Source organism: Uloborus diversus, chromosome 1 (assembly GCF_026930045.1).
Source record: "Uloborus diversus isolate 005 chromosome 1, Udiv.v.3.1, whole genome shotgun sequence".
Classification (NCBI taxonomy): Eukaryota; Metazoa; Arthropoda; class Arachnida; order Araneae; family Uloboridae; genus Uloborus; species Uloborus diversus.
The window spans coordinates 271,561,490-271,588,826 of record NC_072731.1 but is presented as its reverse complement, the minus strand read 5'-3'; the positions used below and the strand labels follow the sequence as shown (position 1 = coordinate 271,588,826).

Sequence of the window (27,337 nt, the reverse complement as noted above, 5' to 3'; positions counted from 1 at the left end):
TTCCAATGGAAACGCCGTTGTATTTCTGGGTCCAAATTATCAACTTTGGACCCGAGTTGCAGCCAAACTAGGGCCTATGCGGCGTTACCTGGGCTTAGAGCCCCTACATATACCAGGCCGAACTGTCCGCCATTTTGGATCAAAAGTCGAAGAAATATTACCACACTAGATGTGTTTTCGCTTCCTTTCAGCTTCATTTTATGTTAGCGCAATGCATTCGTTTTTGTCCCAAATTGACACTGGAACAATTAGTGTCATATTTTGAAAAAATAAACCAACAAAACATCAAGAAATCGGAAGCATTTCAATTGGTGAAATATTACATATATTATTATTATTCGGTTATTTGCATGATTAATTAACTTGCTAATTAATTATGAAACTAGTATTACTTGACACTATTAATGTATTAGTAGTATTAGTGTAACTATTTATTTTTATGTTCTAATACAATATACTTGAATTTCCAAAAAAGTGAATTAATCCTAGTTTTGGCAGCATTATATTTTTGGATCTTAGCAATTAAATTATCAACTGATTTAAAAATTTAACAGTTGTATATATATATATATATATATATAAGCACATATTTCTTCAAACTAAATTACTCCATAGCGATAAAAATATCACCTAGAATTTACATAACAATATTTACTGCTTTCGCACTGCCGAGTTTTAGCTTCGGATTTCCAACAAATCGTCAATAAAATTGATTTTTTTATCTTGGATTATTAATTTTGAAATTTAAAGAAACAAAATCCTTTCTGTGAAGTATCAGCACAGTACACTGCGGCACATTCACTTATTTTTATGATCTTAACATTCTTTCATGCGTCTTTTAATAATTCACCCCATGGCAATGGCTCAAGAGCAGACGGTCACTTTGATCCAAAATGGCGGATGCATCGGCTCCCTAGTTACAGGCCCTATATCTAGAATTTTGTCTAAATCCGTGACCCTCAAGGTCGTGCCGTTTGCTCGTCAGATTTTTTACCACCGAAGAGAGAGATACAGAGGATATTTCGATAATTGGGAATCTGGCGCAGTCGTCTCCTTTTTGGCGTAAATACCTTTATTTTGGTAACCCTGCTGATGTATAGTAACCCTATGTAAAGAGATGTTTCCGTTCTCTTTGTTTAGCTTTGCAACGAAAAATGCCTCTCGCGCAAGCGATATAGCGAAAAATTGACGCCAATGAAGAAAGATCGCCAGATTCCCAATTATCGAAATATCACCGAGATAGATTTCGATTTCGAGTCACAACTGACTACAACGGTATTTGTGTCGAGGACTGCATACTAAGTGCCTTGCCTCCAATATTTTTTATACCGATAGATGGCAGCACCATCACCGGATCGAACAGTTAATGAGAATTTAGGACTAGTCCAGGAGCTAATAGCTAGCACCCCCAGAGGTATCGTTTCACTTGGAGGACATTGAGACCTATTTAACGTCGCCCAGTCCCCTGTAATGACGACGGTGGATCTTCGACCATCGAGGTTCGAACTCGGGACCCTCCGGCCCCAAATCCGACACTCTACCGATCGGGCTACCACGACCCTTCCGAGTTAGTTACAACGAGTTTTTCTCGTGACGTCTGTATGAACGTATGTATGTGCGTACGTATGCCGCATAACTCAAGAACGGTATGTCCTAGAAAGTTGAAATTTGGCACGTAGACTCCTAGTGTAATCTAGTTGTGCATCTCCTCTTTTGGTTGCATTCGGGTGTTTTTAAAGGGGTCTTTTGCCCCTTTTTGGGCGGAAATCATTGTTCATTTCGATGTAAACTCAAGTGGTGTTATCATTTGGCGGACACTTGGTGATTTATCGCCAGTATTTTGATCGCCAAGTTTTGTCGCCAACTTGGCGACAAATTTCGCTTTTTTAAAAAAAAATCTGATATCGATTTGGCCACTGCTGGTGATATTTAGAGAGTAAACTATTGAATCACATTAAAATTGCCGGTAATGGCGAAATGTCATTAAATTGGAGTAAAAGGAAGTCATGTGATGCACACATCTGCTCGTTTTTTTTATTGATTTTTGTTTTCTTATCAGTCTTGTGTGATAATCCGTTTATAAAAATCCTTTTGCTCCATTTCCTTTTACGGTATCCCTCGTGTCAGAAATTAATAGAAAACGTAGCAATCAATCGCATCGTAAATATTTATTCTCTCAACTGTCCCGTTTTGCTGTGTTGGTCTCAGATTGTTTACCACAGCGCACCAAAGAGGGAAACACGTAAAGAAGAAAAAGTGTTACACTTGGAGACGCACCAGGTCAAAGTGTCCGTCCACCGGCTCCGGATGCACCGTGTGGTGCTTCTTCTTCTGTCCGGCGTCCCGGATGATCTGGATGGTCTTGGTGCCGCGGTCCTTCCTGCCGCGCCAGCACACCACCCACACCTGGTCGAGGTGCGGCACGTAGTGCAGAGCCACGGGGACCTTGTCCGTCACCACCACCTAAGGAAATGGATTTGCTTATTCAGGCACATTAATGTGGTGCGCACAGAGTATAAAGATAAGTGGGCTTGCCGCACCCCTTCCCTTTTTGCTTTCCACATTGAGTTAGTTTTGGCTGAATGTTTGTCGTACACAATTTTACCTTGAAATCTCTTAAGAACCTTTAACATCGTGTGCGGTTATTCCTCAGAAAATGTAACTTTTGAACGCCAATATTTTTTCAATTTCGAAACCTTTTGTTTTCTTTTTTTTTTTTCATTCTTTCATGAAAGTGCACTGTTAAAAATTCAGGAAGATTTTCTGGTAATTGTTACTGTAAAATTGCATCGCCGACGCATCGCCGATTTTTACGGTAATTTATATCGGAGAAATAAGCAATCCCAGCGCCAATTGGTTGCTGTGGCCTACCGAGGAAACCGTAAAATTTTACAGTAACATTTGATTTTTTCGGTAATAGTTACTGGCAACATGGATGCCAGTAACAATTACCGTAAATTTTCCGGAAAATTTTTAACAGTGTGTTACCTACTAACCATAAACAATGGCCCAGCTAAGTTCAAAGTATACTCATACTTTTACTCATAAATAAAAAATAAAAAATGCATTATTCACGGAAATAAAAAATAAATAAAATAAACTTTTAATATTTAAAAATCGAAGCTTACCCAGTTTAATCTCCTGAAATATTAAGCTCTGTTGCTACGAATTAACAACATGGAATATGCTATTAAATCTATTTTTACTTCCTTTTACAAAAAAGGAAGTATTGTATTCGCGAAAAAAAATTCGCACAAAAATCGACCTTCATTTCCATTTTACTCACCCCCGAATGAATGTTGAGTTTTATTTTCGACCAGACCACACGTGGATATGTGCCTAAGAACGTATAGATACGCGAGCGAAATATCCATTATGGCAATTCCCTGGATAATTACAACGAGTTTTCTCGTGACGTCTGTATGTACGTATGTGTGTTGCATGACTCAAGAACGGTAAGTCCTAGAAAGTTGAAATTGGGTACGCAGACTCCTAGTGGGGTCTCGTTGTGCACCTCCCCTTTTGGTTGCATTCGGGTGTTTCTAAAAGGGTCTTTTGCCCCTTTCTGGGTGGAAATCATTGTTGATTTCGATGTAAACTCAAGTGGACTTATAATTTGGCGGACACTTGGCGATATATCGCCAGTCTTTTGGTCGCCAAGTTTTGTCGTCAACTTAACGACAAATTTGGCGATTTTTTTTTATTTTTATTTTTTTAGTCTGTTTCAATTTGGCCGCTGTTGGTGATATTTAGAGAGTAAACTATTGAATCACATTAAAATTGCGAGTAATAGGGAAAATACATTAAATTGGAGTAAAAGGAAGTCATGTGATGCACACATCGGCTCGTTTTTTTCATTCTTTCATGAAATTGCTACCTACTTAGAAGTAACCATGAACAATGGCCCAGCCAAGTTCCTATTATTTTACTCATAAATAAAACAAATTAAAAAAGGGCTTCTTCACGGAAATAAAAAAAAAGGAAAAAATTTTAATGTTTAAAAATCGAGGCCGATTTAATGTCAAAGTAGTAATTTTGTTAATTGTGCAAACAATCAGCTATTTTAATGATTGGCTTGTGAAAGGAATAATAAATAAATAAGTACATACTTTAAATTAAACAAGTTATTAAGCAACATGAACAGACACGCAGAGTGTGTAAGAAATTATATGCTCCACGCGGTTACATTGCGTAACGCTTGACAGGGATCCCAAGATTGATAATTTGGGTTCTCCATCATTGCCAGGGTTGCCACTCAATTTTGGAAAAAAAAATCCCTGTGTTTTCCCTGTATGAAAATAAAACATTACAAACGGGCGAGCACTGATTATTTGGAAAAGAACATCAATATCTAAATAACTTCACCACAGGGTAACAAAACGAAACACACATTTCTAAATGAATAAGGGAAAATAAATACGAATTCATCATAACTGAAATAATAGCATGGTGGTTGAATATATTCAACTTTTTATTCAAAAAAAAAAAAAAACTTCTCTTAGCCATGGACCTAAAAGTGTATGAGTGACCCAGAACAATGATGATTGACGACTCATTTCATACACTCTAAATTATCATGAAATTCAAGATTCTATTTTTATGATAAATATTTTAATATTTACATTTAAAAAAAAACTTTCAAGCAAAATTACCATTTTTTATTTTACTTTATTAATATTCTCATTATAATTATTACTATTTATTCAATTTTTGGTACTTCATATATTTGGGAATAGATTTTTGTAACTTTAATTTAAGAAGGAAAAAAATTCCCTGTATTTTCCAGGTTTTTGAGGAAATTTTCGAAATTCCCTGGATTTTCCCTGTTTTTTTTTTTTTTTTTTTTTGTTGATTTTTGAATTCCCTGTTTTCCCTGTTTTTTCAGGTTTCCCTGTGGCGTGGCAACCCTGATTGCGTAATGGGGCTTTCCGCGATTGCCTACTGCGCAGATGCACGAGAGCGCCTGGGTTATATGGCTATAGACACTCATGAAGGCATGACTGGAAAAAAACCTCCTGTCCGAATAGCGGGATAACTTCATATCATATCTTTTGACCGCTATTCGGGAAAAAGGGCAAATTGGCTGCCCGTCATTTATATTGTGTCAGTGAGTAGAAAAATTAATTAGTTTGTGTGTGTTGTGAACATGGTCTCTTCAATTCGCTCCCTCTAACAAACCTAATAATTGTTTGCTAGAAACGTAGTCGTAAAAATAAATAAGTAAATAAATAAAAATTCCTTTGTAATAATTTACAGGCGTTAAAAGAGTGCGAGCAACTGTTTTTGCAACCTTTTTACTTCCTTTTACAAAAAAGGAAGTATTGTATTCGCGAAAAAAATGTCAGTCAAAAATCGGCCTTCATTTCCATTTTACTCACCCCCGAATGAATGTTGAGTTTATTTTTCAACACGACCACACGTACATATGTACTTAAGAACGTATAGACGCCCGAAATATCCATTTTGAAGTTTCCCGAGTTAATTACAACGAGTGTTCTCGTGACGAATGTATGTACGTATGTATGTGCGTACGTGCGTATGTGTGTATGTATGTCGCATAACTCAAGAACGGTATGTCCTAGAAAGTTGACATTTGGTACGTAGATTCCTAGTGGGGTCTCGTTGTGCACCTCCCCTTTTGGTTGCATTCGGGTGTTTCTAAAGGGGTCTTTTGCACCTTTTTGGGGGAAATTCATCGTTAATTTCGATGCAAACTCAAGTGATGTTATAATTTGGCGGATGCTTGGCGCCAGGCTTTACTATCGTCATCCTTTTGGTCACCAAGTTTTGTCACCAATTTGGCGACAAATTTGGCGGGTTTTTTTTTAAAAAATCTGGTTTCAATGTGACCATTGTTGGTGATATTTAGAGAGTTAGAGAGAGAATCACATTAAAATTGCAAAAATAGGGAAATAACATTAAATTGGTGTAAAAGCGGTGATTATGCGGCTTACGTTGTTTTGGCTCTGAGGTACAGTCATGAGGCTTAACCATTACTATGTACAACAAACATTGAGCCATAACCAACACAATATTTAAATTAAAGAGGGGTGGGCTACCACTATCGTGGTTACTCACGTCAACGACCACCATCTGCACCCTCGAGATGACGAGGAGGCGGTCCTTGGTGGGCTGGCTGACGTAGACGTATCTGTCTCTGACGTCGACGGCGCGGCCCCACGAGCAGTTCGTGCCCCGGTCACCACACACGTACTCCTGCGTCCCCGGGATCACGTCGGTGCTCTGGATCTGGTGGTAGAGTCGGCAGTTGTCCGGGTCGAACACGGACACGCCCCAGTCGTGGAACACGAAGAAGCGCCTCTCCTCGGACGGCGCCGCTGCAACATGAAGCGGGACTCGTCACTGAAGATGTTTGTTATGCTCGAAAGATCTCATTAAGGTATCCAGAGAATTTTAGAAACTTCTTCACTTAAACTTATTTTACAGATTTTAATAAAATGAAGATTAACAATAGAGCACAGTCAACTCTTGATAACTCGAAGTCCCAGGGGATCCGCTAAAACGTTCAAGTTATAGATCTTTCGAGTTATGGGAAGGTTCGAGTTATTAATAACTCGAACCTTCCCATAACATGAGTTTGGGACCCGACGAAAACTTCGAGGTAAAGAACTATTCGAGTTATAAGCTTCGAGTTATCGGGATTGGACTGTAGTTTTACGAAAAGTTAATTTAGGAGTTAAATGTAACAATTTTGAGTAAATTTTGGAAAACGTCAAGCATGTTAGATGTCGAAATTTCGTTGTAACTTGAATAAAACGAATGCAAAATTAAACTACGTAGTAAACTCTTTGAACTAGGAATGTACAGGAATCTAAATGTTATTCTAGTACATTCCCTTTTAAAAATCTTTACTTATTTTAATAAATAAAGGTTTTCGGGATGATCAAACTATTATTATGGGATTTTTGATACATTTTTGGCGTAACACTTTCAAGTAAAAGTCTATACAGTGAAACCTGTTTATAACAATACCGTTTATAACAATAAACCTGTCTACAGCGCAGCAATATTATTGTTGGTCACAGTAAAATGTCAGCAAAATTAATCAAACTTTCTATATTGAAAACCAGTCTGAAACGATATTTTTTAGGTCCCAACAGTATCGTTGTAGGCAAGTTTTACTCTATAACTGAAAAATATTCAGACCAGATTGCGAGGAAAAATAACTATTATTACAAAAAACAGTCAATAGTTGAACGTATAGAGAGGAACATAGGTTTTTACCGTGAAAGACTAAAATGGGAGAATGTCGACTATCACCGGTGATTCACCGGATATTTTCGGTCTTTCACCGATGTCTTTGCTATGTCACTGGTATTTTTTACTGTCTAATGCCGACATTTACCGGATTTCGAGGTAGACGCGCTGTACTATTTTATTCTTCATTTAATGATAAGAGTCTTATAGCCCCCCCCTCCCCTGCTTTCTTTATATCACTGTCCTGTACATTTTAAATAACTGCTAGTTGGTTGCTTTTCAATCGCAACATGGAAGTTTCGACATATAAAAGGAAAAAAAAAACACTTCGCCATCTACTTATAATGAGCGATAATTTAGTTTAAAAAACTGGAAAATTAACAGGTTGTGGATCTTCTATAAACGTTCATCCTCACATCCTACGGGAAACCGCACTCTAGTTCGAGTTATGGGAAGTTTCCACAACTGTCTCAAGAGTTTGGGACCCGATGAAAACTTCGAAGTAAAGGGATATTTGAGTTATGAGCTTCGAGTTATCGAGATTGGACTGTAGTTTTACGAAAAGTTACATTTAGGAGTTTAATGTGACACTTTTGAGTAGTTTTGGAAAACGTACAGCGAATGTTCTGTGGCAGAGTGCTACTCCACCAAGTAGTATTTTTAACTTTTCTTCAAAAGATTTAATCAAAAGCAATTGGCAACTTGTGCGAGACATCGAAACGTAAACAGTCACACATCGGCGCTCCTTTTAAATGAATATGTTCGAACTGGTATTGTTTTTGTAAGCAAAGCACGTATCGTGATGTGTAGCGTTAATGTCAGCTTATGTTCGTGATTTTTAAAGTTCCTTTTATAAGTTCGAGTGAAATTTTGTTTAAAAACTGGTTCGAAAGTCACTCTGCTAAGAGAGTGAAGATCCTTTGAATGTTCAGCACGGCAAGTCGTCCATCATTTCAACGTAAGTCGTTATATTTTGTCTCTTACAGCGACAGTCCTCGAGTTTAAATTTTAGTATTATAGGGGATATTTCGATAATTGGGAATCTGGCGTGGTCGTCTCATTTTTGGCGTAAATAATTTTATTTTGGTAACCCTGCTGATTTATAGTAACCCTATGAGAATAGATGTTTCCGATCTCTTTGTTTAGATTTGCAACGAAAAATACCTCTCGCGCAGGCAATGGAGGCAAAAATTGACGCCAATGAAGAAAGATCGCCAGATTCCCAATTATCGAAATCTTCCCATTTTGCCGGATGGAACTCCAAATTTTGCCAAATGGAACTGCAAATTTTGCCAAAATGGAACTCCAAATTTTTCCGAATAGAACTCCAAAATTTACCGAATAGTCAGACAAAATTTGCCGAATGAGGAAATTTTTGGAAAGTCACGGTGACTTCCCGTGGAGTTCGTTCTTTTTGGAAACTTCATTTTATACTATGTCGGGAAGATAAGCGGGGGGGGGAGGGGGGGGGGCATCTTTAGGTACAAAGGGGCTTCACGAAAATAATATTGTAATCGCTGATTTTTAACATCTATGTTTGTTTGGGATAAAGTCGTAAATTCAAGCGGTTTTTTGTACAATATTTATGTTTTTCATTCGGCACTTTTTGAATGAAAAATCAGCGCACTCGCTGACATGTTTCGTATCTTGGGTCCGAAACACAAAAATCTTCAAATTTTGCATTTTTTTTTTTATCATTTGAAAAATTACTCCGTTTTTTTCTGCTTAAAAGGACGTTTGAATCTTGTTTCTATCTTAAATAGAACGAAAGATATAATTATTTTTGTTGCATGCACCTAACTAATGAGCACTTAACTTTAAAACTTTTAACGCGTTTTTCTCCATGATGCAATTTTTCCCGATTTTTTGCATTCAAACTCTTATAAGTCAGGAACCGATAAAGTAATAAAACTTGGTGCATATCTTTTTCAAATAGTTTACTTTAATTTTTATTCTGCGAATTTGAAAAAAAACTTTTACTGCAAAAATTATGATTTAAAAAAAAAAGTATGTTCGAATTTTTCGAAATTTTTCTTCAAATATTTTTTTATTTTTTATTGAATCAATATTTTTTGAATCGCCGAATAAAAACTAAAGCTTAGATATTTGTGCGTAATTATTTTTAAAAAATTGCAAATTGATCAAGAACATTTTGAGTTATAGCAATTTAAAGCAACCCCATTAAAAAAAAAACTGATTAAATTTAAATAAAAATTTTTTTTTTCTATATTTATGTTATGATTTTTCTTATTAAATGGAGGTGGAATGGTGAATCAGTGCAAAAAATTTCAAAACTCTAAAGTATATAATAAAAAAAATTTCAAAATGTGGCCCGGACCCCCGTAAAGTTATTTTAATTAAAACTGTTTTTACAAGGCAAAGATTTTACCGTTTTCGTTGAGCATGGTGGAATTGAAGTTTTCCCGGAAAAGGCCCACTTTTTTAACAAGTGTTTCTTTCTTTTTACTTCCTTTTGCAAAAAAGGAAGTATTGTATTCGCGAAAACACTTTCACTCAAAAATTGGCCTTCATTTCCATTTTGCTCACCCCCGAATGAATGTTGAGTTTTTTTTTTCAACCACGTGGATATGTGCCTAGGAACGTACAGACACCCGAATTATCCATTTTGACGATTCCCGAGTTAATTACAACGCGTTTTCTCGTGACGTCTGTATGTACGTATGTATGTGTGTATGTATGTCGCATAAATCAAGAACGGAATGTGCTAGAAAGTTGAAATTTGGTACTTTCAGATTCCTAGTGTAGTAGTAGGCGGACACTTGGCGATATATCGCCAGTTTCATGGTCGCAAAGTTTTGTTGCCAACTTGGCGAGAAATTTGGCGTCCCCTTTTCCCCTTTTGGGGGAGGGGGAATCATTGTTCATTTCGATGTAAATTCAATTGGTGTTATAATTTGGCGGACACTTGGCGATATATCGCCAGTCTTTTCGTCGCCAAGTTTTGTCGCCAAGTTGCCGACAAATTTGGCGATTTTTTTTTTTTAAATCTGGTTTCAATTTGGCCACTGTTGGTGATATTTAGAGAGTAAACTATTGAATCACATTAAAACTGCCAATAATGGGGAAGTGACATTAAGTTGGAGTAAAAGGAAGTCATGTGATGCACACATCAGCTCGTTTTTTTTTTTTTTTTTTGCCGCGCATGACTTTACTCGAGCATCGCAAACGATAAAGGGGTGCACTCACTGGGCGTGGGCTGGTCCTGCACGATGAGGGAGGTGATATCCCTGGTGGTTCCCGCCAAATTGCTCGCCACACACATGTAGGCACCCGTGTCGCTGTACGTAATCTTTCCCACCAGTAGGGCGGTGCCATTGCCTGAAAAAAAATGGAACATTAATTTCTGCTAAAAATACAGGGTGGGTCAGCATTCCATGAATCAATTAAAAAAGGAACTACAGTAGAACCTCTCAATAAGGGACACTAATGGGACCGGAAATTTTGTCCCTTAAGTAGAGGTGTCCCCTGTTCGGAGGTATTTGAATCAATGTATGCAGTGTCAAACTCAGTATATTATTTTTGCAAACTTTAAACTATTAACTATTAAGATTAAAGACTAAACATTTTTCGTATATACTATATGGAATTCATACTTAATTTAAATTTTAAGTTTTTTGTTATTTTAATTAAGTGTAAAATTTGTCACAACATAAAGTTTTACAACATAAAGCAATTATTTTGAAGTAATTCATTGCATGGATTTGGATCATGTAATTTACAATGCAAGACAATGTGAATAACAATTGGTGCTCATATTTCAATTTTTACATAAAAAGCTAGCTGGTTTCTGTGCCCTCGTCTTTGCCCCTGAGCCCATTTGAATAAATTATCTGAGTAGTCAAATCATGCATGTAAATATGAATAAGCAAGACTTTCACAATATATGCTTGTTTCTTTACGTTGAACTCTCCTCAATTAATTTTTACAGAAAAAGCGAAATTGAATGAGCGAGTTGAATTCCAGTGAATTCTTTCTAACGCATATTTTTTTTCTATGTGACTGTCCCTTAAATAAAGTGTCCCGTAATTAGAGGCAAGTACATGGAAGTCCCTATTCAAAGGGACTGGGATGAGGAAAAATGTCCCTTAAAGAGAGGTGTCCCTTAAGGGAGGTATTTGAGGTTTCTTTTTTTTTAATTGGAAAGAAAGTATAAAGCTGTTTTTCACGACACATAATTTCGTGGCGCTACCGCCTTTCGTCTGAAAACTTTCTGGTCTGCAAATAAAATGCAACTACTGTCTGACCAATCGATTACATAGAAAGGTTAATACGGTTTGTAGGCGGAAATGGAACCTTTCAAGTATTTTTTTTTTTTTTTTTCATTTAAGTAAATTCTATTTTTTGTTGAAACTATAACATGCTTACTTACTTTGTAATCAACAATTTTTTTTTTAAATTTTTAAAATATTGCTTACTTTTCGTAAAAATTCAAAGCATTTAGAAAAATTTCAATTTTTTAAAATCCCTAAGGCTTTTTTGTTTTTTTTAACTAATATAAAAAAAATCTTTTTGCTAAACGATCACAATCATCATCTCTAAAAATCTGTGCATTCATTTGCTTTTGTGCTTACTAGAAGATTTTCTGAGATCAATTACGGAAAAAATGGTATTTTGTTTTCAAAAAAATTTGGTTTTTAAAGGTATAACATGCTCTAAACATTTCAGTAATTTATAAAATGCTTATCCAATGCATAGTTTTGTTAAATATATTATCTTAATCGTAAAAAGTATTACTTTAAAGCTGTATCTTTAACCGAAAAAAAAAATCCTTAGGGATTCTCATGACACAAAAACACACACACACACACAAAAAAGATCATCGAGCAAAATCAATTTAAAGTTTTCTTTTTGCATAAGAACGCATAGCGAGCATGAAATAAAACCATTCATGACTTTTTGAATATTTGAACTAAAGCAATGAAACTTTTCCCCTGTGTTTGGAATAGTGTTTAGTTTCGAAATAAGCAATAAAAATTTTTTTTTTGATCGTTTGGTCATTTTTGAGGTACTCTAACCCCTTAAAGGAAAGAAACATGTGCGTACCTCAACTCAAGTTGGGGCAAACCAAACCTGGCAGCGTCGTAATGTTGTAATTAGTATCTTCATAGCCTTCACAATGCCGCTAGGTTAGGTTTTTTCCAACTTGAGTTCTTTCTTCTTTGAACTTTTCGTCCTTACCTCATTTGTACAATAGCCACGATGTCCGAGATCCCATCTTGAATTGTTATGTCATTTTTCTTTTTACATGGCACTCAAAAACTTAACCCTTATAGTGCGTGACTATTTGTTTTTTTTAGAAAAACAAATGGCCAAATAACATTCTAATAGCTGCGTAGTTGAATTTTTGGTCCGCATTTTATGAAACATTTAAAGCATGACAAATGGCCAAATAACATTTACTTCAAACTGCAAGCGAATAGTGTAGTCGTGGAGTCACAGGGGATCGGCATCCCCCAACCTATTTACTTTATTTCGAACGTTTTTCCACTTTTTAAATCATTGTCTTTTTAAATTTCAATAACAGCAACCGTAATCTAGCCACGATCGATCATACACATTTGCAATAAAATTTCTGTTACATCATATTATGAAAATGTTTTGGTGAAGTAATAGTTGAAATACAAATTTCTCAAAATGTAAAATTAAGGTTTAGCTATAGTTGAAACTATTACACTTTCTAAATGAAATAAAATTGCCGAAAGAAATTAAAATGATTAGAATAATTGGACATCACGATCAATCGGACAGTTGAAACTTTTTGTTCATCGTATTTTTGTTCACGCTTGTATATGTGCTAGCAACGTGGCATGATGAGAGCAATGGACTCACTGGCAATGCAAAAATAAGAGTCCGGATAATCGGAGAGTTTGGATAATCGGATGTAAAATAATTGGCACTACACTGTTTTTACTGCATAGTTCACACTTCTCACATGCGGAAAATGGCTTGAAAAGAGTAGTGGACTCACGATGGTATGAAAGTTAATAAAACAGTTCGGATAATCAGAACGTCCGGATAATCAGAGAGTTCAGATAATCGGATGTAAAATAATTAGCACTACACTGTTTTTACTGCATAGTTTTTACTGCATGTGCACTTCTCACATTCGGAAAATGTGGCTTGAAAAGAGTAGTGGACTCACGATGGTATGAAAGTTAATAAAAACAGTTCGGATAATCAGAACGTCCGGATGATCAGAGATAAGATTGCTGGCACTGCATCATTCACGCTTCTCATCCTCGGAAAATGTGCCACGAAGGGAGCTGTGGACTCAGGACGGTATAAAAGTTAATAAAACAGAGTTCAAATAACTATACAGTCCGGATAATCGGAGATCAGATAATTGGTACTTCGCTGTGTTCACCGTATTTGTGTTCACACCTTTCCCATGCGAAAAATGTGGCGTGAGACGAGTAGTGGACACCCGACGGTACAAAAATTAATAAAACAAAGTTCGGATAATCAGACAGTCCGGTGAGTAGGAGTCCGGATAATCGGTGAATGTCCGTTTTCACCTCATTTTTCGCTCCCATCTCGTGCAAGGACAAACAAAGGCGCAGCGGACTCACCGACGATGGTGTACTTGTCGGACATGAGCTTGAGCTCCTCGTCGTTCTTGAGCCACGTGACCGAGGGCGTGGGGACCCCTATCACGTGACACTCCATCTCGGCCAGCTCGCCCGGGGCGCGGGACTGCAGCTTGGGGATCACGTGCACCTCGGGAATGGCTGCGGGGGGAGAGAGAAATTCAGTTTCATCCAAAAAAAAAAACTAAAAATTATGGTTACCAGTTTTTTGTGAATACATATTTGTTTTTTCGTTTCAGTAAATCAAAAATAAATAAATACTAAATAAATAAACAAATAAATAAATAAAATAAAATTAATAAATAAAAAAGTAATAAAAAGAAGAAGAATTAATCACACAGTTCAAAATGCATTTTCTCGGAGAATCATTGTCTAGGAGATTGAAAGAATGACTAACTAAACTAAAATCGGATGAATTTGATTGACTTTTTATAGCACATTGTCCTCAATAGGCAATACAGCGATGCGAATTCAGAGCGCGAAAAATTTTTTCACCGAAATCCGTATAATACCGAGGTGTAGATGTTAACAATACATTTTCAAATTACTATTATTTATTTTCGTTTTCGGCACCGATTAAACAAAAAAGCGATAATCGTTTCATGAAAAAAATTTAAAGTTTGAATCTCAAATTTTTTGCCTATACACAAAAATGATATAAATCAATTTGAGGGAAAAAGGACTTTTATTTAAAACTAGTGGTACCCGCACGGCTTTGCCCGTAATAGAAAAACTAGTGGTACCCGCACGGCTTTGCCCGTAATAGAAAAATTAAAAGGTCTTTTGGTTCGCCTGTATAGTTACAAATAATGGATAATGAATTTTCTCGCCAGCTGTCTTGTGCCCATGTTACGGTTCCACGTTATGATCATTTCGTAATTTACTCGTCCATCTTATGATATTTTTTTTCTTAAAATTGGAATAGAAAAAGAACCACATCGAATTTTCGAAACATCGCTTCGAGGTGCGCACCCCCATGCTACAAACTAAATCTGTGCCAAATTTCATGAAAACCGGCCGAACGGTCTAGGCGCTACGCGCGTCACAGAGATCCAGACATCCAGCGGACAGAGAGACTTTCAGCTTTATTATTAGTAAAGATTAGACAATCGCCCGTCAAGGTATGACGGGTGAAAATTACTTCTACATTTGAACGAAGCCATTGCCAGTTTGGTGATATTTTGAGAGTTGAAATTGAAACTCTAACTCCAGTGGATGAACCCTAAACTCCAGTGGATAACGTTCATTGTTGACTATTTTTACGTTTCTTCATTCCTCTGGAAGGACACAGTCCTACCAGCAAAACAGTTAAGTTGCCGGATCGAGTTCAGCCTTGTCACAATAAAGCCTTTCCCTAAATGTCAAACATTACCAACACAAATGATCAAATGATCATGCCGTGGCGCGATTTTCATTCAAACACGCGGGTTACTCGATCATCGGCTATTATTTATATGAGGTCTAGGCATGACGGCTGAAAATGGCCAGGGGTGATTGTGAGTTCACCAAAAAATACCTGAAAGTTTCAAAGCGAGAACGGGGGGGGGGGTAATCTTTGGCCCCTATTACTTAAGTGCACCTTTGCCATAGTTTTAAATAGTTCTGAGTCAAAATATTGCGTGCACATTTAATTAAATTTTTAATGGATTACAAAGTTACTTTTGAGCTGGTGTTATACAAATTATCTCGACATTTGTCCATCTTAAGGCTCTTGCAGGTATATTTGATGAGTATTATATAATTTAAAAAAAATGCGGAGGTTTTGAGATAAAAGCATAACGAAAAAAAAAACATAATTCCGGTATTTTCGGACATGAAAATACCGGAAATTCGGTAAAATACCGGAACACAATCACCCCTGAAATGGCTTCTACATTTGAACGAAGCCGTTGCCTGTCTGGTGATACAGTAGAAGACCGTTATAACGCCGACCTATATAACGCAATTCTCTATAAACCGCACAACTTTTCAGAAGTGAACAATATGTTTTGAAGTTTAAAAAATCCCTCTGTTTTGCTCTGCAAACATAAAAGTGGATAGGCAAATCAAATTTTGAAGTAGTTTCTCATCTTCCCATCTTAATTCAAAGCTTTTAAGAGAAAATGAGTACTCATAGTAAACAGAAAATACCAGATGGCTCTTGAAAATGCAGCTGTTATGCAAACCATGAAGCTAGCAGAAGTGCAGGATTTTGATTGTGAAACCTATTTATTTGTGAATGACTCATTGTGTAATATTGTTGCTTTAATACTCATTGCAGATAGAACTCATTCTGAAGTGCTAAGATATAGATATAGTCTGAATATTAGTTTCAAAATTTGTGAAATGATCTGTTTAATGCAAAAACCTGTATAACACAAAAGCTCTGGTCCGAGGTGTGCGTTATAACGGTCTTCTACTGTATTTTGATAGCTGAAATTTTTACTCTAACTCCAGCGGATGAACACTAAACTCCAGTCGATTCGAGTCCAGAGGGCGCTACTCACTGTGGACGTGCAGCACGTGCGTCTGCACGACGTCCCGGTTGTGCTGGGCGTGGCAGGTGTAGTTCCCGCCGTGGATGAGCTGCACGTTCGTCAGGTAGAGGGAGCCGTCCACGAACACCTGTCGGAGAACACGGACCAATGAGAACGCACGGTGGTTCGGTCATTCCGAGCTCGTCGGCTCGCGAGATCGAGATCCTCGCTCACGTGATCGGTTGTGGCGTAGAAATGTCGCAAAGTAGTTTTCTAATGCACTCGAACCGAGCCGCAAGCAAGTTCGAGTGGATTAGAATGCTACTTTGCGACATTTCTACGCCACGACCGATCACGTGAGCGAGAATCTCGATCTCGCGAGCTGACGAGCTTGGAATGACCGCCCCCTGGTTTAGAGCCGCCATATAGACAGGCCGACGCATCAGCTTAAGTTAAGCCATTTTGGATCGGATTTTTCATTGTTGCACTGCTTGGGTTACCACAGCAAAGTTTCGGATTTCGCCAAACTTGCAGAAAATAATATTTTATTTTATAAACAATTCAAGTGCCGCTAATAATTGTTCACAGTGAACAATCACCAAATGTAATAACTCGCCAGAAAAGAGAACCACTCAAACTCGTGCTCCGATCCAAAATGGCTGATCTTAAGCTGATGCGTCGGCTCGTATATACAGGGGCCTTACCCTGGTTCGGTGTGACTCTGATAAGCTGAAGCTTGACCTTGGCAGCATTAACCTCTTCTTGGGGTCATTGGCGCTGAGTTGAGTTGGTCGTTTTGCAAACATTTTCCGACTTAAATCCGCATTCTTAACATGATTACTTTGACTAAACTCTTCCAAAAATAGGTAAACGCTGTCAAGGTCATAGCTCAGCTTGTCAGAGCCACGCTATATGATTTTATCACATGCACCGGATGGTAGATGGGGGAGGAGGGGTGTCGTCCCGTGTTTTTTTTTTTTTTTTTTTTTTTTTGAGCAATCACGATTGCTTATTGCTTTCATTTGACTGTTTTGATGTGCTATCATTTTATTTTCCCGCCAGCACCCTCTGCAGCATCACCGTCCACCGGCTCCTCACGATGCTGCTCCTACAGCGAAAGCCATCTCCAGGTTTCATCCATGTTCTACACACACGCGCATACATACACAACTACGCACATGCACAAATAAACACATACACCTACACACACAAAAACATACACACACACATACACACAACTACCCACACATACACACAACTACCCACGCATACACATACCCAACCCCCCATGCACACAAACACTCATACACACAACTACCCACACACTCATGTCTGCACACAGACACAAATACACATGCCTACACACACATACACATACCCCTACACACAAACACACATACCCCCTCGCACACAAACACACACGACTACATACACACACTCGTGATTGCGAAAAACATAATTTGAATTCAAGATGACAAAATTCAAATTAATTTTTCTTTTTTTTTTTCTGTCAGAACAATCCAAATATTTCGGAGGAAGGCTAAAATGAAGTCAGTGAGACTTACGGATAAAGGGCTGTTCACTTATCGGCCGTCCGTCACGTCCGCACCGATTTTTTCCACCCGAAACAGATTTTCTTCGCTGGTTGCCATGACAGCAAGCCGTCTTGGACGGGACCGGTTTCGACCAGAAGAACCTTGATATCTGACGGCCGTTAATAGTAGGACAGCATTTCATTGGTTTCCGCCAATCAGCGCGCTCTTCTCTCTGGTAGGTGAATTCAGTCACGTGATTGATGTACGGCGACCTGAATGCTACTCGGTTTTCGTCGGCAGTGCGTCACGTCAAAAAACGGGACGGACGGCCGATAATCGTTCAGCCCTTAATGAATCTCGTTTCCCTGACGGCTCGATCACGTGACGAATTTGATATCAGATTGGCCAATGGGAAGCGATATTCGTCCACGTGACCGGACGAAAACGAGAGGGGAAGAAGCTTGAGGGGGAGGAGTCTATCGGCCCATCCGTTTTTTATTTCATTTTTGGATTTATTCAATTTTGTTCAATTAGATTTAGCTTCAGTAGTTTCTACTTATATTTTCTTCCACCTTTGAAATCTAAACTTCAAAGTTATTTTTCCTGCATAGGACTCTTGGTGGTTTGGACCTATCTCGACAAGCTCACTATTGGCCAGCGCATCTGAAATATTCTTTTTGGTTTTGAACCAAGAAGGGGGGGGGGGGTGCAATTAAATTTGTTTCCTTTTCAGTAAAAGCGCTTTGATTCAGTTTTTTAAATTTCCGAAAGCATAAAAATAAAAGTTTTTTTGAAAGAGATTGCCACGACTTACATAAAACTTAGACCCTTTCCCTTCATCTTTTATGCTTGTTAAATATGTATTTGGTCTGGAACGAGGAAAAGCGAAAGAGTTCCGATACAAATTAGGCGCATGAATAGATTAAATTTAAGCGACAGCAAAGCAATCTACATTTACAAAACTGCAACTGTCGCACATGATATGAGCGAATTACTTATTGTAGATTGACAACAGCAATAGACTAATAATAAGAGTAGACCGAGCTTTCCTAGACTTGCTGATGAAAAAATGGGTTCATGGATACATCATGTGACTGGTGGGATGCTTGGCGAAAACGTTGGCAGCATGGTTGCTAGATGGCAACATTATCTACAGTTTGGCACTCGACATGTATTTTAAGACGTAATGTGTTTTCATTATAATTTTTTTCCAGGTGCAGAGATTGAACTGTTTTTCTTTTAGTTATGCATTATTTTAACATAATAATTAGTTTTTGATCACAGTTTTCAGTCACTTTTATTTCATTTGGAACTGCTACGTCAGCGTTGGCATGAACGTCATGGCGTAAACGTTTTGCGTTAACGCAAAAATGTACTAATCGGTATCTTAAATGGAAATTGTAGGTAAAAATCGTACCGTTTGCCGATTCTTTTTGGGCGCTTGCATCTTTAATTGCTTAGAGAATTATTGAAATTGACTAAAGAAAATGCAATCTATCTAAACGAAAAACTCACTATATTAACAAAATATTTACAACTTAGAGTAACAAATTTACAAATTGGACTCCATAAAAGATCATTCTTCCGTGTTCCATCAATTCTATTTATTTTATTTCTCGCGGCCGTTGATCGTAGCAAACGATCGCTGTTGCTAGGATATCCACCAGTCACATGGTTTGGTTTATGAGCAGCAAAAGGGTTGCCATAGCTCGGTCTATTCTTATTAGTAGTCTATGTATATATATGAGTCGACGCGTTAGCTTAGCCATTTCGGATCGGAGTGCATGTTTGAATGGTTGCCTTTTCTGGTAAGTTATCGCATTTGGTGGATTTTTACTCTAAGCAATTATTAGCGGCACGTGAATTGTTTAGTATATAAAATATTATTTTTGAGCAATTTGAAATAACCCGAAATTTTGCTCTGGTAACTTTAGCTCCGCAACAATTAAAAATCTCATCCAAAATGGCTAAACTTCGGCCGATCTTTATATATAGCGGCTCTAATCGTCACCGCTCCAATTCAGCACATTACATTAAGGCAGCTATATATACGAGCAAGCGAAGCTTAAGCTCAGCCATTTTGGATCGGAGCACGTGTTTGAGTGGTTGTCTTTACTGGCGAGTTATCGCGTTTGGTGAGTGTACACTGCGAGCGATTATTAGGTGCACACACACACACACATGAATTGTTTATCAAATAAAATATTATTTACGGAAATTTGGCGAAACACGAAACTCAGCTGTGGTAACCCTAGCTCCGCAACAATGAAAAATCCGATCCAAAATGGCTAAACTTAAGCTGATGCGTCGGCCTATCTATATAGCCGCTCTACATCACATTAGAGCCGCCATATAGATAGGCCGACGCATCAGCTTAAGTTTAGCCATTTTGGATCGGATTTTTCATTGTTGACCTGCTTTGGGAGTTTCGGATTTCGCCAAATTTGCCGAAAATAATATTTTATTTAATAAACAATTCACGTGCCGCTAATAATTGTTCACGGTGAACAATCACCAAATGTAATAACTCGCCAGAAAAGACAACCACTCAAACACGCGCTCCGATCCAAAATGGCTGATCTTAAGCTGATGCGCCGGCTCGTATATATATAGGGGCCTTACATCATATAGTGATGACGTGTGATATCATAAAGAGAGAACGCCAAGTTGGCATTATTTTTGTCGTCGAATTTAGCGAGAAATCACTGAATGATGAATCTTGTAGGCACTGTAACGTAGCCATCATTAGGGTCACGTGACACCCAGCAGTCAATCAGAAGCGACCTTTGGTGGGACATAGATATATAGATACGGTCGCATTTAAACAGTGTAGATTATTAGTTTCAACCTAATCAACAGTACATCGGGCATCAGAAACTCAGAGAAATGGTACATAGTGTACAGAGTAGACCTACAAAGCTTAGATTGCAGGAGTATATATGATATGCGTGAGATAATCTATATTGTCTTTACCAGGAAAATGTACGGTAGTGAATTAACGAATAAGTTTTTCATTAGTAGCATTTGAAAAAGCATAGAAAAACATGTTTCTGGATGCATAGATTATTTGCTCTCGTGCTCTCGTAACTGAAAAATAGAACACTTGAAAAGTCGCCAAAATTAGCGAGTTTCGGTTTTTGATGGGGGAGATCTCTTACACGCTTTGCAGATAAACGTCCCGCCACAAGCAAACGATTAAATCATGAGGTACTTTCAACTCCTCGCCAAGTCTTTAAATTTGGCGCTTTACTAAAAATTTCGACAGACTTTTAAGACTTTATATCTCGACAAGGGAGGCACGAGAGAAGACCCTTTTTGTGCCAAAAAAAAGTTGGTCAATATTTCGATTGCTTATACTCGGAATAGCCGAGTTCTCGGTGTACCGAGGTGCGGTAAAACGGGGTTCTGCTGTACACCTACCTTGATCTCGTCCTCGTTGAGAGCGGCCAGGTCCATGTCGTTCCGTCGCCACACGATGGGGGGAGGAGGGGTGCCCGTGACGTCACACTTGATCTCCACGTTGTCGCCCACGCGGGCAGTCACGTGGTTCACCTCCAGCGTCTTGTCCAGGGACACGACGGACACGCCTGCAAGAGACACCGACCAATCAGTGACGTCCTGTCCAACCTGATCATACTGTAGAATACGTTGGCGATATAATGAATCAACCATAGACTAATAATAAGAGTAGACCGAGCTTTCTCATTCTTGCTGATAAAGAAAATTGGTTCATAGATGTATCATGTGACTAGTGGAAGGGCTTGGCGAAGACTTTGGCAGCATGGTTGCTAGATGGCAGCATTATCTATAGTTTGGCACTCGACATGTATTTTAAGACAATGTGTTTTCATTAAAAAAAACTTCCAGGTGCAGAGATTGAACTGTTTTTCTTTTAGTTATACATTATTTTGACATTAGTAATAGTTTTTGATCAGTTTTCGGTAACTTTTATTTCATTTGGAGCTGTCAGCGTTGGCGTGAACGAAATGGCGTACACGTTTTGCGTTAACGCAAAAATGTACTCATCGGTATCTTAAATTGAAACTGTAGGTAAAAATCTTACCGTTTGCTGATTCTTCTTGGTCGCTTGCATCTTTTATTGCTTAGAGAGTTATTGAAATTGACTAAAGAAAATGCACAATGCTATCTAAACGAAAAACTCACTATATTAACAAAATATTTACAACTTAGAATAACAAATTTACAAATCGGACTCCATAAAAGATCATTCTTCCATGTTCCATCAATTGTATTTATTTTATTTCTCGCGGGCGTTGATCGTCTGCTACGATTAACGCCCGCTGTTGCTAGGATATCCACCAGTCACATGGTTTGGTTTATGAGCAGCAAAAGGGTTGCCATAGCTCGGTCTACTCTTATTATTAGTCTATGGAATCAACTGTTAGTGAAAACTGACGATTACCTAGTTTGGCGACATACTCATTCCTTTACTGTATTCAACCCTGATATTTGCAGCCTCGTATAAAAACAACTTATTTGATCGCATCATGAATTCTTATTCTTTTTTTTTTTAATAACTTTCAAATAAAACAGCGATTAAATAAAACTTTGAACGAAAAACTGACAAAGAAAAACACTAAGCCATTATCAATAAAAAAAAGCGTAAATAATCCCCCACGTGAAAAAAAAAGCACTAATTAACATTAACAGTTCCATTTAAACGTATAATCAGGGGCCAACCCAGGAATTTTTTCCTACTACCTATTTTTGTGAAAGTATATCATGAACGTTGTTTTTGTGATTTTTTAAAGGAAAATTTTAATTTTTGTAAAATAATATTGAACCTAAACTGAATTTTTGTTCAAAAAGTATAAAAGTCATCTACTAATACTTCTAACATTTTTTATGGGGGGTGGGAAGTGACTAGAAACTTAAGAGGTACAAAAAATACCATCGTATTTCAACCTCACAAGGCTTTGTACTGTGTACAACTCAGAAAATTGTCAGAAAAACGGGCCCCCAAAACAGATACTAAAAGATTGCAATAAAATTGCGTAAATGCACTTTGGGGAGAAAAACGGCAAAAAATGAGTTAAAACACAACGAAATAATAGTTACTGAAGCGATTGTTCATTTAAATCAGCTTAACATTTTATTTTATGAGTTAATTTTGTTTCAAACATTAAAACAAATTAAAATGCTGATTTTTGTGAAACTTTTGATTTTTGATTATTGTTTTTGTGACTGCCGATTTTCAAAGTTAGTTTTGTGAAGCTGCTGATTTTATTTCTTGATTTTAGTGAAAGTACTGTTTTTAAAATAGGATTTATGTGAAGGTACCGAAAAACGGTAGTAAAATCAGCCTGTATTGGGCCCTGATAATAATCCGCCAATTACAGAATACAACATTAAAGCACAAAGACCGGAAATGAATGTCCTTTGGTTTTTTCAAATAATTTTTATCCCAGGTTTTTATTTTTCCAAACTTTCATGTTTTCTGTCACTTAACTGTCCGAACAAGTGGAAATCAGGTAGTGCAATAACGGGTGAAGCAAACCGACAAAATTTGACCTTTTTTTATTCCAGGTTTCGTATTCAGCGTTCGTTCTTGCGTATTCATGTTTCAAAATTGCGCCTTTTCCACGATAACCACTGGAATATACTCGACAGACATTACACCATCTGATTTCTTTTTGTTCCGATCGCTACAGCAGTTTTTGAGAGAGGAACACTTGAAAGTTCGGCTTGTGGGTTAAATGTGCCAATGACATGAATCGCATTTTTCTTTTTCCGCCGTGTGATAATCCTTTCCAAACAAGACAAAGAGCAGCGAGAAAGAAAATATAAACAAATGTTTTTTTTTCCTAATCTAAACACTTATTTCTCTAAGATTGACGAGCGCTAAAAAGTATGAAGTGAAATACGTACATGATTTCTTGATTCAAACAATCAAAAACTGCAGTTGATCTTATGGTCTTTATATTGTTACAAATTCTGTAAATAGTAATTATTGTAGTAACGTAACCTGTAAATAGTTTCCCGTAATGAATATACAACCCCTATACATTCGGCTAAAGTATACAAACCCCCTATTTCTTTTTTTGTTCATTGATAAAATTTGATAACGGTGTACTATTTTCGAGAAGCGTTTGGAATCTTGTGGAATATTTGAGAGATTTCTTTCGATGTTTATAAAAGCGACCCGCGTGATAAAAAGTTAGTTACGATTGAGAATTTGTGCTGAGAGTGTATTAGCTTCGTTTATTGCGAGGCATTTCGCTGTGTTCTTTTCGTATTTGGAAGTAAATACGTGTTTAACCGTTGAGTTTAGGGTTTGTGTGATATTTGCTTAATTGCTGATGATTCATTTAGCAGTTATTGACGATCTTCCCTGTACACAGTGTAAATAAATTTCCTGTACACTGTTAAAAATTCAGGAAGATTTTCTGGTAATTGTTACTGTAAAATGACGGACTTAACGCATGGCTGATTTCTACGGTAATTTATACCGGAGAAATAAGCGATCCCAGCGCCAATTGGTTGCTGTGGCCTACCGAGGAAACCGTAAAATTTTACAGTAACATTTGATTTTTACGGTAATAGTTACTGGCAACATGGATGCCTCTAACAATTACCTTAAATTTCACGGAAAATTTTTAACAGTGTATTCTTAATCAAGAACTGTGTCGTCCTTTCAAGAAAGTTGGAAGTCGCACCGGATCCGTTACAATATTTAGATTAATTCTAAAGCAGCCAATAAAAATTTCATTGTTTTTCGCAACAGTTAAAAAGATTATGACATAGTAAGTGACTTAAAAAAATAATGGTTAAAAAAAGCCACTCACTGAAGGCCAGATAGAACTCGGAGAGGGACAGGCTCCCGTCCCTGTCGGTGTCGTCGAAGAGCAGCATGTCGGCGAGGATGCAGGCAGACGAGAGACCGGCCAGGTGGTCCTTCTCCGCAGCCTGCCACAGCTCCTCGGCCTCGAGGCGCCCGTTGCCGCTGCGGTCGTAGTGCGAGAACATCACGCTCGCCAGGTACTCGGGCCCTGGGGGAGAGCAAGGGCTCGGTTAGCACTCGATGTGGGGTCCGTTAGCGCAACCAGAAATACCCTCTGGAAGAGGTTTTTGATCCAAAGTACCTTCTGGAAGGGTTTTGGATCAAAGACGGCTTCTGGAGGCGGGTTTTTGATCAAAAATAACTTCTGGAAGGTTTTTTTTTAAATTAAAAATGCCTTCTGGAGGGGGGAGGAATGATCAAGAATACCTTCTGGAAGGTTTTTTTTGATCAAAAATACCTTCTGTAAGGGGCTTTTGATCAAAAATACTTTCTGGAAGGGTTTTTTATAAATCAAAAAACACCTTCTAGGAGGGAGGGTTTCGATCAAAAATACCTTCTGGAAGTTTTTTTTTGATCAAAAATACCTTCTGTAAGGGGCTTTTGATCAAAAACGCCTTCTGGAGGGTTTTTTTTTCGACCAAAAATACCTTCTGGAAGGGGTTTTTGATCAAAAACATCTTCTAGAGGGAGGGGGGTTGATCAAAAATACCTTCTAGAGGGGTTTTTTGATCAAAAATACCTTCTGGAACGTGTTTTTTTTTGATAAAAAATACCTTCTGGAGGGGGGGGGGGTTGATCAAGAATACCTTCTGGAGGGTTTTTTTTTGATCAAAAATACCTTCTGTAAGGGGTTTTTGATCAAAAACGCCTTCTGGAGGGGTTTTTTTTCGACCAAAAATACCTTCTGGAAGGGTTTTTTTGATCAAAACAACCCTTTCATTTGCTTAAACTGCTGTATTAGAATTTGCATTTATGTTAAAACCAATGCCTAAGGGGGGGGGGATTTCATCCTACCCTCCCCTCTTCGCTACGCCACTGATGGGGTCTAAGGGAGAGCCCTCATTCAGCTTATCAGAGCCTAAATCGGAGCAATTATTTAGTTGTACAAGGAGTAAGAGAGAGTACTCAGCTATATAGGGCCTAAAGGGGAGCAAGTATACAAGTATAACATGGGGTTTAAGAGGGAGCACTCATTCAGCTACATGGGACCAAAAATGGAAAGTAACAAGTGTTCAGTCAGAGCATGGGGTTACAGGGAGAGCTCACATTCAGCCATAAAGATGATCCCTCATTCAGCTATATGGGACCTAAAGGGGAGCATAACAATAATTATAATATGGGACCTAAGGAAGAGCACTCATTCAACTATATGGAGCCTGAATAGGTGCAATTATTTTGTTGTACAAGGAGTCCCCCCTGATAGAGTACTTATTCAACTATATGGGAGCTAAAGGGAGAACACTCATTCAGCTATATGGGACCTAAAGGGAGAGCACTCATTCTGCTTCATGGAACCTAAAGGGAGAGCACTCATTCAGCTTCATGGAACCTTAAGGGGAGCAAGTGTTCAGTTACATAGCTAGCGATAGAGTTCTCATTCTACAATACGGGACCTAAGGGGAAGAATATTATTCAGCTGTACGGGGTCGACGAAAGAGCAATTATTTACTAAGGACTCAAGAAGAGAAACTCATTCTTCAATAAAGGTATTGGACTTGGAGACTTGTTGAGAGTTTAAAAAGCTTTCAATCTGCTTTACTTCGACCAAGAAATACTTAAATATACCTCACTTTGAAACGCAAAACTATGATCCACCCTAGTGGACACATGACTTTTCTCTGACGTTTGAACTGTTACCCATTTGATACTCAATTTGGCAATGTCTCGATACTTCGTTCTGATGATGCCAGCTTTTCAACAATGAAAACTCTGATCCAAATTGCCAGGACCGCCGGCTCATTTTTGTAGAGATATTAAGCCATACTATCCAGCGCGGGGCCAGGCGACCTAGTGGTTAGGGCCGCTGTCTCATGTAAAGACGACCCGGGATCGTTCCGTGAAATTGTTCACGGGTATAAACCCAGCACCTCTTCCATGGTATATGTCAGGCCTGATTAAGCCATCGGGCGACCCGAGGCCAAACCCTTTTTTGTCGTCCTCTGTAGTCAACCCTTTTCAACAGAAATGTTCACTCGGAACCAGGAGTGACGACTTTAAGGGGTTTGTAGAGCTTAATCACTCACTCAAAAGCAGAAGGAAAAAAGAGGTAATGAAGGTAAAATCGTTATCAGCTTTCTTGCAGAGCCCGATCATTCTAATATTGGACATGGGGGCTCATTTGTATTTCAGGGCCTTCCTAGGGCCCGACTAAGATTTTTGAAGGCCTGGGCATGAAATTCATTTTATCCCTCCCCCCGTCCCCTATATTTCCACTTATTCTGAAGCTATAAAATATTTCGATACTTGCGTATTAACATAACTATGTCAAATTTAGTGGTCCTCATATCACAACGTTTAAAAAGTAGAAGAGATATAGTATACGATAATTATGATAAGATGGGGTTAAGCTTTGCCAGTTTACCATAAATACCAAAGGTATTTATGATATAACTTTTAATAGTAAATACAGACTAAACTTGGAGCGTTTTTGAGATTTTCAAAGAGATCAACTTTTTAAGGGGAATTTTTACAAACAAATAAAGAGATTTTTTTCCCTTG

At 37.9% G+C, this 27,337-nt stretch overlaps 1 protein-coding gene across 1 annotated transcript in view; it reads right to left on the bottom strand.

Moving 5' to 3' along the window:
• LOC129220760 (follistatin-related protein 5-like) overlaps positions 1 to 27,337 on the bottom strand; it is a 213,529-nt gene that overhangs the window by 17,377 nt on the left and 168,815 nt on the right. Inside the window, exons 5-11 of the mRNA XM_054855192.1 lie at positions 24,624 to 24,827; positions 21,238 to 21,404; positions 16,313 to 16,430; positions 13,809 to 13,967; positions 10,426 to 10,557; positions 6,079 to 6,338; positions 2,278 to 2,463 (exon numbers count right to left, since the gene is read on the bottom strand). Coding sequence (XP_054711167.1) covers positions 2,278 to 2,463; positions 6,079 to 6,338; positions 10,426 to 10,557; positions 13,809 to 13,967; positions 16,313 to 16,430; positions 21,238 to 21,404; positions 24,624 to 24,827 — 1,226 coding nt within the window. The remainder of the gene's footprint in view (positions 1 to 2,277; positions 2,464 to 6,078; positions 6,339 to 10,425; positions 10,558 to 13,808; positions 13,968 to 16,312; positions 16,431 to 21,237; positions 21,405 to 24,623; positions 24,828 to 27,337) is intronic.